Source organism: Geotrypetes seraphini, chromosome 2 (assembly GCF_902459505.1).
Source record: "Geotrypetes seraphini chromosome 2, aGeoSer1.1, whole genome shotgun sequence".
In the NCBI taxonomy this organism is placed as follows: Eukaryota; Metazoa; Chordata; class Amphibia; order Gymnophiona; family Dermophiidae; genus Geotrypetes; species Geotrypetes seraphini.
Window position 1 is genome coordinate 73018625 of NC_047085.1, and position 21008 is coordinate 73039632.

At 43.7% G+C, this 21008-nt stretch overlaps 1 protein-coding gene across 3 annotated transcripts in view; it reads left to right on the forward strand.

The window, feature by feature from the left end:
- Positions 1–21008, forward strand: part of C2H8orf37 (chromosome 2 C8orf37 homolog) — a 62408-nt gene that overhangs the window by 36779 nt on the left and 4621 nt on the right. For 2 of the 3 annotated variants that reach the window (XR_004538339.1, XM_033933679.1), the window contains one exon: positions 6366–6461. The exons of the other annotated variant lie outside the window; for it this stretch is intronic. Coding sequence is in view for 1 of the 2 variants with exons in the window: in XM_033933679.1 (XP_033789570.1) it covers positions 6366–6461 (96 nt within the window). In the remaining variant the exon portion in view is untranslated. The remainder of the gene's footprint in view (positions 1–6365; positions 6462–21008) is intronic. 3 annotated transcript variants of the gene reach the window in all.

The window sequence follows — 21008 nt, forward strand, 5'->3', positions numbered from 1 at the left end:
CGTTGCACATCTGGCTCAGCGGTATAGCCACTAAGTCCCGGAGCAGCCAGTAATAGCGCCCAATCCATCCGGACCCGACATTTTAGCTAAGGTAAGGGAGCCGATCATGGTAGACATCTCCTCCGCCGTAAGGGGCGCACTCAAAGTCGCCACCTAGCCATTGATCAACCGAGGCAGACCCAGATCCGCTAAAAAGTGGTCAGAACCTCCCTATCTAGGGGGCGCCGCCCATAAAGAGACTGATAGTACTGGACAAGCTGTGAGGCTATATTACACTCCCCCATGTGACAGACACCCCTGGTATCCTTAATAGAAGTGATATATGATGCTTTTTATTTGGACGAATCAGATTGGCCAGCAGTTTCCTCATTTTTCCTCCCCAAAGATAAAGCTGAAACCGCTGATAGTACAGAGTGCTCCGTGCGTTTATTTAGAAGCTCCTCCAGTTGACCCCCGGATTGCCCAGAGCTCCACACGATACATCTTTGAAGCTTGCGAATATGAGACCACCAAAGATCATGAAGCCTCTTTGAGAGCCACAAGAGCTCATCTTCCCACTTCCTTTGTTGACCCACAATGTAGGCGATAATGTGCCCACGAAGCACTGCCTTAGAGGCATACCAGAAGGTGACGGGACCCACGTCAGCCGTGTCATTCAAAATTTGGTACGCAACCCATCGCACTCGCAGAAAAGTGCAAAAGTCCAGGTCATGATACAGATGTGGGGGCAACTTCCAGGAAAAGGTGCGAGATGTAGGAGCTATGCTCAACTGGAGGCCCACCGGGGCATGATCTGAAAGTGTGCTCTCATATATTTAAGAATGAGTGGCCATGGAGAAGAGGTGCTTATCAAGGAGAATATAATCCAACTGGGCATACAGCTTGTGGGCATGTGAGTAAAAGGTGAAGTCAATGTCATAAGGATGCAAAGTGCGCCAGACATCCACCAAGTCCAAATGTTGAGCAAGAAAGCCCACCCCTTGATTATCCTGATCCCTAGTGCGCACTCTAGGTGGTTTACAATCCACCCCCAGGTTCGCAGTGATATTAAGGTCCCCGCCCAGAACCAAATAGTAGTTAGTATGTTGGGATATACGGGCCAGAACAGCAGAGAAAAATTTATGACAATAAACATTGGGAGCATACAAATTACACAGTAATAGCTTAATGCCCCACAGTTCACCCAAAACCATCACAAAGCGGCCCTCAGTATCTTGAATCTGTTTGTGGAGATGGAAAAAGTCTCTTGTGTAAAAGAATGGCAACCCCTCTCTGCCAGCTCCCAAAAGCCGAGGAGAACACCTCCCCCACCCAGCTGTGTTTGGAGAGATGGGTTTCTTGATGCCATCCACATTAAATGTGGTCACTTTCAGTTCAGCCATACTCACCTCGGAGGAGAGAGAAATCAAACAGAAATGTACCAGCATCAGCCGCGCCAGGGCCTCCCAGCTGAGCCCCACAGCTGTTTGAAGAAAGCCTGCCAGCTCTGTGGGAACAGAATATCCCTCCTACCTGCACTCCGAGCAATATCCCCCCCACAAACACACCCCCATGCACACACCCCAAAGCCCACTCCTCCTCCCAAACCTCGTGTACCCCCACACATCACCAAAATCCATCCTCACAGCATGCCCAGAGAGCACCCTCGCTCTCCCCCCCCCCACCCCTCCAATCCACCACCCCAAAAATAAAGCTAGAACAATGTAAAAAAGAAATCCATCCAACACCCTAAATACATGTGCCCACAGAGGGAAATAAAAACATGGTTAACAAACAAAAATCCCAGTACAGGAATGCAGATCTATTACAAGCAGAGAAGCCCTTTGGCCACAGGCGTCTGAGATGAGGCAGTCCCAGGATAGACCAGACAAGAAAAGGCCTACCAAAGGCAAGAGACCCCGATGCAGTCAATCAGAGAGCAGGGCCGGACTGCCGACCCAAGGCCAGCTCATGGGGTCTCCAGAAAACAGCTTGGCAGAGCAGAGGCCCGGCCTGCCAGCTCGACCAGCATTCACAATGAGGTTGACGTCCGCTCCTCCAGGATGCAGGCAGACACAAAGGCACCAGAAGCCATCCCCGGCAGAAACAAAACAGAACCAGACCAGGAGACTCAGGGTGCCAGCAGTCCAGGAGGCCCGAAACCAGCCAGCACCCGAGATGGCCTCGGGCAGGCTGACTAAGCGCAGGTTGTTGCGTCGGCTCCTGTTCTCGAGCTCCTCTAGCTGGTCCTGCATCTCGGCGTCCTGTTGCTTCAGCTCCAACATCTGCCGCTCCAGCGTGGTGCACGTGTTTTCAGCCGCAGAGACTCGCTGTTCCACGTCCACAATCTAGCAGTTTTGGGAGTCAAATTTCTCATTGACCTTCTCCCCCGCAGACTAGAGCTTGTTAAGGTGGTCCGCCAGGGCCGCCGAGACTGAGCGGGTGATCTCTTGGATCCAGTCACCCGCCAAAATCGTGAAAGACGCGTGCTCCGCCACCATCTTAGCTTTGGGTGACTGGGGTTTTTCTCAAGCCGGTCTCGTCACTCTGATGGGCATACGCTGCACTGCATAGACGCCTCCGGCAAGACGCGGGCAAGTCACCACCGCAGCGGAGGTAAGAAAGGGTAGCAGGAGAAGGCAAAAGCTGAGAAATATAGCCAATTTAGTCGGGGTGGAAGCGGAGCTCTCCTCTCCTGCTTCCTCTCAGACAAGCTGCATCATGTGACGCCCCTGGTAGTGTCTTTACTGGGTTCCATGGATGATGTCACCCACATGTGAGAATATATGCCTGCTGTTCTCGGATAACACCTACTACAGGTAAGTATCTTTGCTATTTCTGTGTATTTCACTAAACCTTTACATAGAGAGGAGTAGCTCTCTATGTAAAGATCAATATCCAAGCGACCGAAATGCAAGGGACCTGGGGAGAGGAAGAAGCGATATGGATTGCTCTGAAAAGAGAAGATGGAACTTCTATCTACGTGGGTGTAGTCTATAGACCTCCGACTCAATCGCAGCAAATTGATAAGGATCTGATTGTGGATATCCAAAAGTTTGGAAGGAAAGAGGAGGTTCTGCTGTTGGGAGATTTCAACCTGCCGGATGCGGACTGGAATGTTCCGTCTGCGGAATCGGAAAGAAGTAGGGAGATTGTGGATACCTTTCAAAAGGCTCTGCTCAGACAAATGGTGACGGAACCCACAAGGGAAAAAGCGATATTGGATCTGGTCCTCACAAATGGAGAGAGTATCTCTAATGTTCGAGTGGGTGCTCACCTGGGTAGTAGCGATCATCAAACGGTTTGGTTTGATATAACGGCTAAAGTGGAGAGCGGCCAACGATACTTAAAGTCCTAGATTTCAAACGTATGGACTTTAATGCAATGGGAAAGTACCTGAAGAAAGAGCTGTTAGGATGGGAGGACATAAGAGAAGTGGAAAGACAGTGGTCTAAGCTGAAAGGAGCGATAAAAATGGCTACGGACCTTTATGTGAAGAAAATCAATAAAAGCAAGAGAAAAAAGAAGCCGATATGGTTCGCCAACCTAGTGGCTGAGAAAATAAAAGCGAAAGAGTTGGCGTTCATGAAATATAAAAAAACCCAAGAAGAGGAGAGCAGAAAGGACTACAGGGTGAAACTGAAAGAAGCCAAGAGAGAGATACGTTTGGCGAAGGCACAGGCGGAAGAACAAATGGCTAAAAATGTAAAAAAGGGAGATAAAATTTTTTTCAGATATATTAGTGAAAGGAGGAAGATAAAAAATGGAATTGCTAGGCTAAAATATGCTGGGAACAAATATGTGGAGAGTGATGAGGAGAAAGCAAATGTGCTAAACAAATACTTCTGTTCTGTGTTCACAGAAGAAAATCCTAGAGAAGGACCGAGATTGTCTGGCAAAGTTACACGAGAAAATGGAGTAGATTCTGCACAGTTCACGGAGGAGGGTGCTTATGAGCAACTTGAAAAACTGAAGGTGGACAAAGCGATGGGACCAGACGGGATCCATCCCAGGATACTAAGGGAGCTCAGAGAGGTTCTGGCGAGTCCTATTAAAGACTTGTTCAACAAATCTCTGGAGACGGGAGTGATTCCTGGGGATTGGAGGAGAGCGGATGTGGTCCCTATTCATAAAAGTGGTCACAGGGATGAAGCAGGAAACTACAGGCCGGTGAGCCTCACTTCAGTTATTGGAAAAATAATGGAAGTGTTGCTGAAAGAAAGGATAGTGTACTTCCTTGAATCTAATGGGTTACAGGATCCGAGGCAACATGGCTTTACAAAAGGTAAATCGTGCCAAACGAACCTGATTGAATTTTTTGATTGGGTGACCAGAGAGCTGGATTGAGGACATATGCTAGATGTAATTTACTTGGATTTCAGCAAAGCCTTTGATACAGTTCCTCATAGGAGGCTGTTGAACAAACTTGAAGGGTTGAAGTTAGGACCCAAAGTGGTGAACTGGGTCAGAAACTGGCTGTCGGACAGACGCCAGAGGGTGGTGGTTAATGGAAGTCGCTCAAAGGAAGGAAAGGTGACTAGTGGAGTCCCTCAGGGTTCGGTGCTGGGGCCAATCCTGTTCAATATGTATGTGAGTGACATTGCTGAAGGGTTAGAAGGAAAAGTGTGCCTTTTTGCAGATGATACCAAGATTTGTAACAGAGTAGACACCGAAGAGGGAGTGGAAAATATGAAAAAGGATCTGCAAAAGTTAGAGGAATGGTCTAATGCCTGGCAACTAAAATTCAATGCAAAGAAATGCAGAGTAATGCATTTAGGGATTAATAATAGGAAGGAACCGTATATACTGGGAGGAGAGAAGCTGATATGCACGGACGGGGAGAGGGACCTTGGGGTGATAGTGTCCGAAGATCTAAAGGCGAAAAAACAGTGTGACAAGGCAGTGGCTGCTGCCAGAAGGATGCTGGGCTGTATAAAGAGAGGCGTGGTCAGTAGAAGGAAGAAGGTGTTGATGCCCCTGTACAGGTCATTGGTGAGGCCCCACTTGGAGTATTGTGTTCAGTTTTGGAGACCGTATCTGGCGAAAGACGTAAGAAGACTTGAGGCGGTCCAGAGGAGGGCAACGAAAATGATAGGAGGCTTGCGCCAGAAGACGTATGAGGAGAGACTGGAAGCCCTGAATATGTATACCCTAGAGGAAAGGAGAGACAGGGGAGATATGATTCAGACGTTCAAATACTTGAAGGGTATTAACGTAGAACAAAATCTTTTCCAGAGAAAGGAAAATGGTAAAACTAGAGGACATAATTTGAGGTTGAGGGGTGGTAGATTCAGGGGCAATGTTAGGAAATTCTACTTTACGGAGAGGGTAGTGGATGCCTGGAATGCGCTCCCGAGAGAGGTGGTGGAGAGTAAAACTGTGACTGAGTTCAAAGAAGCGTGGGATGAACACAGAAGATTTAGAATCAGAAAATAATATTAAATATTGAACTAGGCCAGTTACTGGGCAGACTTGCACGGTCTGTGTCTGTGTATGGCCGTTTGGTGGAGGATGGGCAGGGGAGGGCTTCAATGGCTGGGAGGGTGTAGATGGGCTGGAGTAAGTCTTAACAGAGATTTTGGCAGTTGGAACCCAAGCACAGTACCGGGTAAAGCTTTGGATTCTTGCCCAGAAATAGCTAAGAAGAAAAATTTAAAAAAAAAAATAAAATTTAAATTGAATCAGGTTGGGCAGACTGGATGGACCATTCGGGTCTTTATCTGCCGTCATCTACTATGTTACTATGTTAAACCTTTTTCCACTATTATTCTTTTTTTACTGTCCCTTGTAAGCTCATAGAATTGAGGACAAAATCACAGGACCCCTTACTAAAAGCTGCAAGACATATTCAAACCTCTGCCTTTTTAAGAAATCCATACAGGAAAAAGTAGTAGTAGGGCACATAGGGGCCAGCTGTGTGTATGCAATGGGTGCTTCAGAACCCCCGTTATTGAATAAAGTCCTTGTTTAGGAAGAGGCAATTTTCATTCGGTTTAGTACCTCCAATAATTTTGAAAAGTTGGCTCCGATGGTGGGGCAGGATCAGTATGGAACAGGGAGACTAGGAATCAAAAGGTAAATTTGCAGTTTTAAGACAGGGTTAGTATTCTACAAAACGAATAGACTATTCAATAACATTTGGCAAGTCTAAACCAACTGTACACTATCAACCTTTTCAATAGAAGCATTAAAAATATTAAAATTTCTTGCTTTTTGCTTGCTGGTGTTTCTTAGATTAAAATAGTTACAGGCTCAAGTGTTCCCAGTGATCATAAGATTTATACGCCTGAGCTTAGAAGAATATTCATCTACATTTCTAAATGATATGAACATCATATAGTGACATGATAAATTTATGGTGGTTTTAATTTCTTTGCCTTTAATAGAACATGCGATCACCTACGTTGCACTGCTTGTGACTTCAATGTTGCAATCTATGATGACTACCAGTGGGACACATCTTGTGATTATCTGTTCTTCAGGTATGTTGACAGGAGCACTGATCAAACATTCATTCTATGAAGCTATTCTAGTCATAAACAGTACCTTCTTTCATGACATCATAACATAATAACATAGTAAATGACCTAGGGGCCACCGCGGGAGTGGACTGCTGAGCACAATGGACCACTGGTCTGACCCAGCAGCAGCAATTCTTATGTTCTTATGGCTAGACATGAGGGAGAAGAGGAATGCAGAAGAGCGATGTTGGTCTTGAGGGGTGTGGAGGGCATAGGGACACAGAGGATTGACACTGGGCTCAGAGGGATAGGGACACAGAATTGTGCTCATGATGAAGACAGGGAGATGGGCACTATTAGTAAGGGAAGTATAGGAAACAGAAGGGGGAGATGCTGAACATGGGAGAAAAACATATACAGATATGGAAGATGAATGGTGAGCATGGGGAAAGAAGACATGTCAAATGGTCAGGCGACCTTGGCGAGTGAGTTAAGAGTAGACAGAAGAAAATAGAAACCAGAGCCTGAGACCAATGTGAAGTGAAAAATAAAATGACCAGACAACAAAAGGTAGAAAAAGATAATTTTTATTTTCTATTTTGTGATTAGAATATATCAGATTTGAAATATGTATCCTGCTAGAGCTGGTGTTAATCAAATCTTCAATTCATCAGATTATATCATGCTACTTCCATCCAAAATGTTTTGTAAAACACACGTAGGGAATCTCAGAACTCCAGCAGCACTCTTCACTGGCTCACCCAATCGTGCATTTACTTTCTTAATCTATATATATTTTTTTCTTTTTTTACTTTTTTACTACTCATTTCATTTGTGCTGGCAATTTAATAAATTATCTTGAAATTTCTCTTCATATGTCATAAATGCTTATTCAATCAACATTTCTTTTTAGTTCATTTTAATTCATTTAGTTCCCATTAAAGTCTAAGCTACTTAGCTTGTCAAATGTTGCTATTACACTGAACCCCACCAACGCGTTTTGCTTCTTCAGGATGGGGAAAGTGCCATAACTGTAACAAATCAGACAATAGAAAATCCTCACTCTAAGGGAACAATAAACTCAATAAAAATATCTGTAAAACCTAAAAGGAACCTTACGAACTACATTTCTTCCACTCATTCGTTAAGGAAGCACCCAGCCAGTAAATAAAAATGGCCGTGGTGTTTCCTTCCTGCATGATATACCCCGACTGACGTCATCCATAGGATACCCAATCAAACATAGCCAACCTCAAGATTTAAAACAAATAGAGCTGATTGAATAAGCACTGTCTTAAACATACTTAGACAGCTCCTCTTCATCAAAACAACCCCAGAAAAATCTCATTCAGCAAGTGTCATCCAGTCGCTAGTTTCATTTAACCCTAAAGGTTGCATACTTTGTAATTCAAACATCCAGCATAGTTCTTTTAAATTTAAAGTCTGGTCAATGTTCCCACCCTCCCACCCAATCTTGACAGAATCTGTTACTCTCCATTTGAGATCTTGAATGGTATGTCTGAACAATTTCCAATGACGGACTAAAGGGGCAGTCTCATTTTGGGTATGAACCCTCAATTTGTGTTCTATTAGTCTGATCTTAACCAGACAAATAGTCCGGCCCACATAGAGTTTAGGGCAAGGACATTGTATGACATAAATAACATGGGATGAACTACAGTCCATTCTATGCTTAGCAGAATAAATTTTTCCTGTGCCCGGATGAACCCAACTCTCGCCCTCCATAGTATACGGGCACCACTGACAATTTCTGCAAGCTGTATGGAGACCCTGATCCACTCTCTCCTGTCCTTTTTATAATTCAAAAGTTCCCCCAAATTCCTAGCCCGTCTATATGCACAAATGGGAACCTCCCCTATTGTCTGATCAATTAGTTGAACCACATGCCAATGGCTAAGTACAATCTGATTAATTTTGTTGGCAAGGAGAGAATACTGCTGGACAAATGCCATCTGTTGGTCTACCTCTTGCTCATGTTGATACTGCAAGAGTAAAGAACATTGAGCAAATTTAGCTCTCAAATAGGCTTGGTGTACTACAGTTCTGGGATAACCCCTCTGATAGAATCTGTGTTTCATTATTCAAGCCTGATATTTAAATTTAGTCAATGAATGGCAGATCCTATGACGGCGTAGGAACTGACTAATGGGGAGACTAGCTTTCAATTTCTGGGGATGGAAACTATGATACCTCAAGAGACTATTACGATCAGTAGATTTGCAGAAGATCGTGGTAAGAAGCTGACCATGAGATTTGACTATTTTAATGTCTAAAAATGAAATCTCTTGATCATGAATGGTAGTAGTAAAGTGAATATTATTATCCACTTGGTTAAGCCACTGTATAAATTCTTCCAAGCTTTCTCTGTAGAGGTCCAAATGCATAGCACATCATCTAAAAAGCATTTCCATAGTTTAATGTTAATGAAATGCTGAGACGTGTATAGGAATTTTTCTTCTAAATCAGCCATATATAATGTGGCCAACGAGGGCGCCAACAATGCATCCATAGCAATGCCATGGATCTGCTGATAAAACACATCTTGATGCCAAAACTAGTTTGGCTAACTCCATGAGGAACTGGGCTGATACTCGCTCACAAATTTTTTGTTGTTCAAAAATAGTCCGCAATAGGTCTAAATTTCCTTGAGTGGGTATCATTGTGTATAGAGCAGTCACATCCAAAGTGGCCAATAGCCAGTCCTCATGGACGTCCTGAATTTCAGCTAGGACTTGTAACACATGTGTAGTGTCTTTTACATATGACTTTACCTTAACCACCTCCTTCTGCAAAAATACTAGCACTGAGGAACTAGCACTGAGTTCTTCATGGACACTATGGGACGTCCAGGGGGAGATGTTAGTTGCTTAAGAATTTTTGGAAGAAAATAGATTTTGGGAGTCACATGGAAAGGAGGATGTAAAAACGCTACCTCCTTAGATGTTAACATTTTTGTCTTATATGCAGATGAAACAATCTGAGATATAACCCACTTCAATTCCATCACTGGGTCCCCCGGTAACCTATAAAATTTGGGATCATCATCATCAATCTGTCGACGAGCCTCTGTCAAATAGGCTTCCTTTGTTTGGACCACTGTAGCTCCTCCCTTATCCTGAGCTCGCAGGGCGGGGACAAATTTTTTCCTGTGTCATTTTCTATGGGGAGCCATATAAGGAGAGACAAGAGGAAATACGAAGGGGTGCTGAAAAATTCTCAGCCCAACCAAGAAGGGAATGACATGGAACCATGAAACTTGTCACCCTTCAAACTCCTTTTAAGGTTTGGAAACAAAATAGTCAGATGGAGCAAGATCTGGTGAGTAGGATGGATGGTCAATGCACTGAAACTCCAGCTGCATCAAAACATTCATCATTTTGCCAGCCATTTGAGCAGGTGCATAGTCTTGCAAAAAGAGAACTCCTTTCCGTCCGACATGATTAAAAGGTGAAATGAAAAAGGCTATTAGAGCCATAAAAACATCTTTCAAAAAATGGAAAAAGGATACAAATGAAAATAATAAGAGACATAAGCACTGGCAAGTTAGATGCAAAGCATTGATAAAGAAAACTAAAAGAATATGAAGAGAAACTTGCCAAAAAGGCAAAAATACATAGTAACAATTTTTTTAGGTACATCAGAAGCAAAATACCTGTGAGGGAATCCGTGGGACCTTTGGATTAGAGAGTTGCGCGGGGATAGAAATCAAACCCATCCCCACCCATCCCTATAAACTTCAGAAGTTTGTTGGAGGCAGAGTGAACATTCTAAGGGCACATGAGAAAGGAAGAGAGGAGATCAAAAGAAGAAGAATAGGAATAAGTTTGGGGCATTTACACATATGGGGAAGCAGATAGTGTAGAGGGTCTAGGTTGGGATTGACACCCCCCTCTTGGTGAGCAGGAGAAGAAATAGAAGAGTGCGTTGAAGTGAAGGGGAATTGTGACAGCAATGACGAAGACAGGAGATGCTCACAGAGAAAGGAGATGAATGAATGGAAGGGAGAAAATGTTTGCGCTTCACAGTAGAGAATAAGAAAGATGACAAGATGGCTGGTGAGGGAATAGGGAAAAGATAAGGGTGGTGTGGGCTTGTGTGAGGTAGAGTGGAAGGGGATAGGGAGTAAGATTGGGGAGAGTGAGTATGAGAAGCAGAAAGTGAATTGGAGCCATAAGGAGAGGAATAGAGAAAGGAAACAGAAATGTATAAAGGAAGTCAGGTAGGAAGGTTTTTTAGTGACCATTGGGAGGGGTGTTCCCCAGGGCTCTTCCTTATCAGCGTTGTTATTTTATATCTATGTGTCTTCTATTGGTTATTTATTTGAATCTTTGGGTATCTCTTTATTTCTACAATATTCCTTTTTTTTCATCCCAGTGGATATACAGAATTCAGAATGAAGGTACGATTGAGTGAGTGCTTGAAACCCATCATGGTTTGAAATTAAATATAAGACTGAATTGATGTTGTTTGAAAAAAATGATGAAAATCTTTGGCCTAGAGTATGTATGTGGGGGATAATTGTTTGGAAATCAAGACTGAGATGACTGTTGGGAGTAAAACTTGATGCTCATCTTACCATGCAATCACAGGTGACTAAGATAATACAATCCTGTTTTGCACAAATGCATTTGTTGTTTCTTTTGTTGCCCTTAGTGGATTTTAGATCAATAGTGCAGATGATAGTACTATCCAGGCTTGATTACTGCAATGCTTTGTTCTGGTTATGTCAACTCCTAGGGTCAGAGCTCTGCAGTTGATACAAAATGCTGCACCTCGGTTGATGACAGGAACCTTGAGATTTACATATATAACTTCGATATTGCAAGAATTGCATTGGTTAACAGCAAAGTATAGGACATAACATGAAGTCTTGTCTATAGTTCACAAACATTGTATGCACAGACACCATTGAAAATATATTGTCATATTATTATTTTTTTTTTTTAATTTATACCCCACCTAAAAACCTAGGCAGTTTCCAAACAGAACATGCAATGTTAATATCTCAGGAAAAGATGGTAAAGGTGCAGTATGCTTGTATGCGGGACTCTTTAATTGTGGTGGCAGGAGTACAGCTGTGGAATGGCTTATCAGGCCTTCTACGGTTATGTGCAAGTAGTGCTTAAAACTCATTTTCTTGGCATTTTGAAAGCTTTCTATAATTTAAACATGTCCTAATACTTCATTGTAGGATATGAAATATATAAGTCTATGACAATACTTGTATGCTCACCAGGGATTAGGGGAAACACTAGCTGCATGGGTTAAGGATTGGCTGAGCGGTAGACTTCAGAAGGTGATGGTAAATGGTACCCCATCCAAAACATCGGATGTGACCAGTGGAGTGCCACAGGGCTCGGTCTTGGGTCCAATCCTATTCAACATATTCATAAGTGATATGACCCAAGGGCTCAGAGGAAAAATATCATTGTTCGCCGACGCCGCCAAACTGTGCGACATAGTAGGTAAAAGCACTATGCCTGACAGTATGACGCAGGACCTACTACTATTGGAACAATGGTCATCGACTTGGCAGCTCAACTTCAGTGCTAAAAAATGTAAAGTGATGCACCTGGGTAAAAGAAATCTATGCAGGACTTACACGTTAGCTAGGACCACGGAAGAACGGGATTTAGGAGTAATCATTAGTGATGACATAAAAACTGCCAATCAAGTGGAAAAGGCTTCCTCCAAGGCAAGGCAAATGATGGGTTGCATCCGTAGAGGTTTTATCAGCAGGATGCCAGAAGTCATAATGCCACTGTACAGATCCATGGTGAGACCTCATTTGGAATATTGTGTTCAATTCTGGAGACCACATTACCGGAAAGATGTGCTGAGAATTGAGTCAGTTCAGCAGATGGCCACCAGGATGGTCTTGGGGCTCAAGGATCTCCCGTATGAAGTAAGGCTGAATAGATTGCAGCTGTACTCACTTGAGGAACGAAGAGAGAGAAGGGACATGATTGAGACATTTAAATATATCATGGGCCGTGTTGAGGTGGAAGAGGATATCTTCCGTATTATAGGACCTTCGTCCACCAAAGGGCATCCGCTGAAAATTAGGGGAGGAAAATTTCATGGTGACTTCAGAAAGTATTTCTTCACCGAGAGGGTGGTCGATCATTGGAACGAACTCCCACTGCAAGTGATTGAGGCCAACAGCGTGGCAGATTTTAAAAATAAATGGGATATTCACGAGGGATCTCTAATGATGTAAAGGCAGGGGGTGGTGAACAAATTCAAGGCGAAGGGTCACTAGAGTGGGCAGACTTGATGGGCTTTGGCCCTTTTCTGCCGTCATTTTTCTATGTTTAGTTAGCATGATACAGCTCAAAAAGGGACATGCATTTACTGTAACGCAATATCTTGAAGGCAGTTATAAGTGTATGCCTTCACACAGGTGCCTGAAGGGCACTTGATTGATGTACATTTAATAAAGTAAAGGAGGTGCTACTTCCCTTTATTGAAATATACTTGTATAATTTTGGTGTAAACACACCAAATCTATGGCATAATGTGCTCATGCCTAAATGTTGGAGATAGATGCTGAAAATATAGTACTCTATAAGTTACACAGAGAGATGTATAAACATGTATGTTAGGATGATCCATGACAGTATGAGAAAAAAAATCAACCTTGTCAAATCTTATTTCGACAAAGCTTATTTTTGTCCACTTAGTATGTTTTTCTCATGTGTCAAATTTCAGCTTGATTAGACAATATTTAGAGGTCACCCCAGCATGCACGTTACATATGTTTAGTCTGTTTAGCCTGTTTGTTTTGCTGCCCTCTTAATTGTATATAATTTTAATGATATGTTCATTGCTTAGAAATTTGAGTAAGCGATCAATCAAATATGCATTAAACTTGAAACTTAAAACTCAGCTTTTTGCATCTGCTTTTTTAATACCTAATTAGTTGAATTGAAGATGTTAATAAATTTTATGGGTGTCACAGGAATAGCTAATGTGTATTGTTTTTAATATTATGTATGTTTCTTGAAAGCCGCCTAGGTTTAGGCGGTGTACAAACTTTTTAAATAAATAAGTACAAAGGAAGTTTGGTAGTAAGAATAGGGAGGCGTCCTCAGGAGACACATGAAGAAGTGCACTAAGGAGCACATGCTCCTTGTTCGCACTTCGTCAAGTTCTGGTGGCTTGCAGCACCCTGACAGGGCTTTGTTTTACTAGGTAGCAAAGTTTGTGAAATCATCTGAGTGACTGATTGGCAGTTAGTGGGTGGGATTACAATCAGCCAGTAGGCACCAGTCAGAGGCAGTAAGGGGCGGGGCTACAAGCAACAAGAGAGGAGGGGGCTGGAGAGGTTGGTCTGCAGTAGTGCTGCCTGATTTCCGATTCAAATCGATTCACTTCGGGTGAATCGATTCAAATCGGGGTTTTTTTGGTTTTTTTTAAAATTGACCTCCCGATTCGGTGACTGACCCTCCGCCTCACCCCCAAAAGCAGGAGCAGTAGCACTGCTTTTTGCTGGCATGCCGCTGCCGCTCCTGCTTTAGGGGGCGAGGGGGGAGGGTCAGTCGGGAAGTGCTGCAGTGTCCTCTGGCCTCCCGCTCTTACATTTACCTAATTACAGCAGCAGAGCAGCCTTCAGAGAGGATTGCCGGTACTGTAGTGATCCTTGCAGGCTGCCATTGGCCTCTGGAAGTGTCATTCCCTCTGCCGCGATCCTGCCCCTGATGTCAGAGGAGGGGCGGGACCGCAGCAGAGGAAGCGACAGCTGTGGAGGCCGGTGGCAGCCTGCAAGTATTGCTACAGTACCTGTGATCCTCTCTGCAGGCTGCTCCGCTGTTGTAATTAAGTAAAAGTAAGACCGGGCAGCCAGGGGGGAACATGCAGGCCTTCAGGGGGGCAGGCATTTCGAGGGGAGGGTACATGTAGAAGTACATGGAGGGAGGGAGGGAAGGGGGGTTCAAAGAGGCGTGCATATGCCGGACTGGGGGGGGGGAAGAAATAATGGGTCTAAAAACAGAGGAAAGAGAGATGGTGGGAAGGAACAGAAAGGGAGAGAAGTTGGACACAAGGAATGGTGTGGAAGGGGGATATAGATACTGGATAGGAGGGTAGTTGGGAAGAGAAAGGGAGAACTCGTAGACACTGGAGTAGTGGGGAAGGAGGGAAAGATGCTGGATGAAAGGGTAGTTGAGAAAATGAGAGATGGTGGATCTGGGGATAGTGCAGCTGCGGGGATGGAGATGAAAAAAAGGAAATATGCCAGACCTCCGGGGAGGGAAGGGAAACGGAAGGGGAGGACAGAGATGGAAGATGAATGGTTAGCACGAAGAAAGAAGGAAACCCTGGCAAGCGAGTTATCAGAAGACAATCAGAGCCTGGAACCAACATGATTTGAATGATGACCAGACAACAAAAGGTAGAAAAAAATAATTTTATTTTCTGTTTTGTGATTACAATATGTCAGATTTGAAATGTGTATCCTGCCAGAGCTAGTGTTAAATCCTAGCTCACGTTCGGGGTCTAACAGAGAAGGAAAAGTCTTTTTTGTTTGTTTTGTTTACACCACAGCGCCAGTGTGGGTAGGACGGCAAAGGGAGTGAAGAGGCTATAAAATAAACCCACCAGGATGTTTGAAAAAAAACACCCAATTGGGCAGGAAAATCAAATCGAAAAATCGATTCAGTAGGCTGAATCGAATCAAAATTTTTTTTTCCTGAATAGGGCAGCACTGTTCTGCAGGCAGACCTGAGTGATTGATTGGCAGTTAGAGGATGAGATTACAGCCAGACAGTTTATTATAGTATCTGAACAAACAAGGGAGAACTGGATCTCACACCCTTTGTATGGAACCACTCAACATTTGCACTTAGGCAGCTGCTCGTTGAATACTTCTTAGAGTGGTTTATTTAGCGAGGAAACAGAATAGTCTGGTAGACAAATTGAGCAAACTTCTTCAGTCTCATGAATGGTCTCAGCACATCTGTGTTGCATTAGATCTTCTCTCGTTGGGGGACACCAGGTATACATAGTAACATGCATAGTAGATGACGGCAGATAAAGACCCGAATGGTCCATCCAGTCTGCCCAACCCGATTCAATCTTTGCTTCCCCTTGTAACAACAAACTTCCACAATTCTGTTCCAGGATCTTTGCCTCCAGTCACATTGTTTCAGATGCCTCCCTGCTTCATTGGGGAGGCAATTTCCTGTACACATTTCTTCCAATCCCTGTCATAGGGAAAACTCTACTCAAATTTTGCCAGGATCAGGGAACTATGGTTCTAGTAGTGCCTCTCTGGCCATGCAAGGTTTGGTTTCCACTCTTCCTAGAGCTCACAGCCAAGAAACCATGGAAATTGCAACCATTTCCAACACTACTCACTCATTACAAGGGATCTGTCCTTCTTCCTGACTCCTGCTCATTGGTACTAAAAGTGTAGTTTCTTTTTCCGAACATGTAAACTCATATTGCTTTTTGGCTGCAGTATCTACTGTTTTAGAAGTCTCTAGAAAACCTTCCACTCAGCGCTGTTAATTTATTAGGTGGACACAATTCTCCTCTTGGTGCGCATTGCATTCTCTAGAACCCATCACCTGTCCACTTCCATCAATACTGGCCTACCTTCTGCATCTATCAAATTCTGGACTAAAGACCATCTCAGTTTGAGTTCATCTCAGCACTATCAGTGTGTTCCACTTCTCAACAAGAAAATTACTTATTCATCTCTTGCTACTTTGTTTCATGAAAGGCCTATTTCACACAAAATCGCCTCTGAAGCTTCCACTTGTTAACATAAGAATAGCCCTATGGGGTCAGACTAATGGTCCATCAAGCCCAGTAGCCCATTCTCACGGTGGCCAATCCAGGTCACTAGTACCTGGCCAAAACCCAAGGTGTAGCATTATTCCATGCTACCTATTCAGGGCAAGCAGTGGCTTCCCCATGTCTTTCTCAATAACAGACTATGGACTTTTCCTCCAGGAAATTGTCCAAACCTTTCTTAAAACCAGCTACGCTATCTGTTCTTACCACAACCTCTGGCAGTGCGTTCCAGAGCTTAACTATTCTCTGAGTGAAAACAAATTTCCTCCTATTGGTTTTAAATATTTCCCTGTAACTTTGAGTGTCTACTAGTCTCTGTAATTTTTGACGAAGTGAAAAATCGATCCACTTGTTCTACTCCAGTCAGGATTTTGTAGATTTTAATCATATATCCCCTCAGCTGTCTCTTTTCCTCATACGAGAGGAGTTCCATCCCCTTTATCATCTTGGTCGCTCTTCTTTGAACTTTTTCTAGCGTCACTATATCTTTCTTGAGATAAGGAGACCAGAGCTGAACGCAGTACTCCAGATGAGGTTGCACCGTGGAGCAATACAGGAGCATTATAACATTCTTAGTCTTGTTAACCTTCCCTTTTTTAAATAATTCCTATCATCCTGTTTGCTTCTTTGGCTGCGGCCACACATTGAGCGGAAGGTTTCATCGTATTGTCTACGATGACACCCAAATCCTTTTCTCGGGCGCTAATCCCTAAGGTGAACCCTAGCATCTGGTAACTGTGATTTGGTTATTCTTCCCAATGTGAATCACTTTGCATTTGTCTACATTAAAATTAATTTACCACTTGGACACCCAGTTTTTCAATTTCCTAAGGTCTGCCTGCAATTTTTCACAATCTGCTTGCATTTTAAGAACTTTGAACAGTTTAGTGTCATCTGCAAATTTAATCACCTCACTCGTCATTCCAATTTCCAGATCATTTATAAATAAGTTAAATAGCACCAGTTCTTTATAGCTTTTGACCCTTATAGGCTAAAAGTTTCTGTGTCCAAGAGAACCATCTCCACTTAGCTAGCAGACTGTATTTCCTTTTCATATGCTCAGTCTGAGCTGATGCTCCAAGGCCGTGTGACAGCACAATAATGTACAGGCTATTGCTGCTTCAGTAGCTCATTTCTGCTCTGCATCTATTGACATCTGCAAAGCAGCTACTTGGTCCTCAATCCATACCTTTACCTCTCATTATTGTCCACAACAAAACTCCAGAAGAGACAGTCAGTTTGGACAGCAGTTCTGCAAAATCTTTTAACTGAGTGCCAACTTTCCCTCAAGCCCTGTTGGGTTTTGCCAGGCTCGTGTTTATTCAATATTAAGCCTCTTCCAAAGGACATGATTCTGGCAGCTTGGGAGTTCCACATGTGAGGATATTATGCCTGCTTGAACTCAGAGAAAGCAAAGATACTTACCTGTAGCAGATGTTCTCTGAGGAAAGCAGGCATAAATTCTCGCAACCCACCCATCTCCCCTAGTTGGCTTTTTAGCTTTATTACTGAACTGTCGGTCCTGCCTAAAGATTTTAAGTGACAGTGCACTTGGAAGTCTTCATACCAGGTTCCATGGATGACGTCACCCACTTGTGAGAATTTGTGCCTTCTGTCCTCAGAGATCTTTGCTTTACCTTCCTTAACAAATTTGTCTAAGCCTTTCTGTTATTGTATGAACATAACCAAATCCACTATTCTATGAAAAATGAGAGCAGAAATTTAGCAAATAGAGGGGTAATTCTATAACTGTGTGTCTATAAACAGGCACCCAAAGAGGGTCCTGGTAAGAAATTATTCTACAAGTGAAACAAAATAGCAAGTTTCAAGCATTTTTTGTTTTTTATTCATACAGTATCTTCTTTTAAACAAAACTTATGGAGGTGTAAGCATTATTGATTGATTGATTTAATCCTCTTCTGTTATGCACATAAGTTCTTCACCCCCTAAACTGTACTATTGGTGGTATGCTGCCTAGCTGCCAATTCCCGCCTGCCCATAGAGACGGCCCCAACGGCAGGGATTCTGGATTCCTAGGCCCCCCCCCCCCAATTGTTGAAGTCACTTCTGGCGATCTCTGCCTGCCCCCTTCCACCCCTGAAGCCAACCCAGTTACCACCTTCTTCAAGCCACACTTGCTCCTTTGGTCTTCAGCAGCACTGCTTGCATGGACACGGCGTACGCAGCAATTCACACACTGCACATAAGTAGCTGACCCAGAAACCATCTCTCCAGCGTCAGAGTTGACATCAGAGGTAAGGCTTGTGGGTCAGCCACGTGCAGCGTATGAATCGCTGCTTGCGCCATCCCCGCTGCAGGCAGAAGGAGCGAGTGCAGCGCGAACAAGAACTGGGTCTTCAGGGGGGCAGGGAGGGAGGGATCCCCGGCTGCAGCAGGGGGCAGGCAGGAAGGTGGGTTCCCCGGAGGCAGTAGCAGCTTCTATGGACAGGCAGCTGCTTACATGCAGGGAGGAGGAGGGGACATGAACTCGATACAGGTGGAAGGGAGGTGGCATGAACATGGGACACAGAAGAGAAAGGGGAAGGGAGCACTAACTTGGGACATAGGAGGGAGGGATTAGAAAGGGAGAATTTTGGGGTTTGAGTGTGTGAGTGAGAGAGAAAGATGGTGGCACATAGGGAAAGGAAGAAAGGAAAATTGGTCATAGAGAGAGGAGAGGGAGATGCATGGGGGGGAAGAAGGATGAGAGGGAGAAATGTTGGATATGGTGGTGGAGAGGGACAGATTGAAAGGGGAGGAATGTTAGACATAGTGATAGAGGGAGAGCTGTGCTATTGTGCTGGAGAGTGGTGATAGAAGGAGAAATGGGCATGGGGCTGGTGGGCAGTGGTGAAAAATGCTGCACATGATCTGGGGAATGAAAGAGGGAGAAATGTTGGATGTGACAGTAGAAGGGGTGGGAGAGATGCCTAAATCTCTCAAGACAGATGGACAGCGAGAGAGAGAGAAGGGAGACTTATTGCCAATGGGGTGGAAGAGAGAAGAAGAAAAGTTGGATTCATGGAGAGACAGAAAGAGATGTTGGTTGGGGAAGGGAATGAGGTCCGGAGGAGAGGAAACGTGCAGGAGGCAGAAAGTGTTGGACTCGTAGAGAGAGTGAGATGGATGGGGAGGGAAGAAAGGCGGGAAGGATAAATGTCACACTCAGGAGAAGAGGGAGAGGGCAGGGAGTAAAAAGTTGAACTCATGGAGGGAGAGAGAGATTGGTTGGGGGAGGGAATGAGGCCTGGAGGTGAGGAAGTGGTCAGGAGGCAGAGAGAAAGAGATGGACAGGTGGAAAGGAGGGAGAAATGTTGGATGTGGCAGTAGAGGGAGTGGGAGAGATGCGACCTGGATATCTCTCTCTCTTCTCACCCTCTCTCTATCCCCCCTACTCCCTCTCTATCCCTCCCCCCTACTCCCTCTCTCTCCCTCCCCCCAACTCCCTCTCCAGCAGGGGAGGGAATGAGAAAGAGAGGGAGACAAGTTGCCAATGGGGGCGAAGGAGAGAGGAAGAAAAGTTGGATTCACGGAGGGACAAAGAGAAATGTTGGTTGGGGAATTGAATGAGGTCTGGAGGAGAGGAAGCATGCAGAAAGAAAGAAATATTGGATGCACAGTCAAAAGGAAGTGCAACCAGAGACTCATGAAATCACCAGACAGCAAAGGTAGGAAAAATGATTTTATTTTCAATTTACTGATTGAAATGTGTCAGTTTTGAGAATTTATATCTGCTGTCTATATTTTGTACTACATTTGTCTATTTTTCTATAGTTGTTGCTGAGGTGACATTGCATATTTTAAAGTCATCTGCCTTGACCTCTTTGAAAAAAACCCGAATATAAATAATTAATATTTTCTCTGCGTACAGTGTGCTTTGTGTTTTTTTAATTTTGTGGTTGCCATTATGTATTAAGATTATTAAGTAGTAAGTGTTATTTGTATTAAGTGATATTGTATTCTAATTGTTTGATATTTACTGTACATTTGTTGTGAATTATAAAATGAATAAAGAATTAAAAAAAAAAAAGATTATATTGTATGTATATGAAAAATGGATGGAAGAAATTGCATTACAATTAGTACTATTATGGGAGTGGGGTCAGGGGTGGAGCCTGGGTGGGGGTATTCTGTTGATATTTATTAGACTTAGGTGGTACTTGGCTTGAAGAAGTTGAGAAACTCTGATGTAATCCACCTTATTCCAGAAATTTCACCATTCTCTGTTTTAAAAGCGTTTCCATTACTTTGCTTACCACAGAAGTCAGACTTACCGGCCTGTTTTTCCATACTTCTTCCTTACTTCCACTTTTCTGGAGAGAGACCACATCCACCCTTCTCCAGTCCTTCGTACCACTCCTGACTCATTGAAAAGGTCAGTTAGCGGAGCCACCAGAAATTCCCTAAGTTCCTTCAGCACCCTCGGATGTACACCATCTGGCCCCATTGCTTTGTCTACCTTTATTTTAGCTAGCTCCTCATGAACACAACCCCCTGAAAATCAATCAGGGTCTACCACTCCTCTATCCCTATTCATGTTTGTCTTCTGCAGTCCTGCTCCCGGCGCTTCAGCCATGAACACAGAACAGAAATATTTGCTAAGCAATTCAGCCTTTTCTTTATCAGCTTCTACATATTTCTCCCCTTCACCTTTGAGTCTCACAATGCCACTTTTGCACTTCTTCCTATCACTAATATATCTTTATAAAAGTCTTGTCTCCCCGTTTTACCATGTCAGCTACACAACCA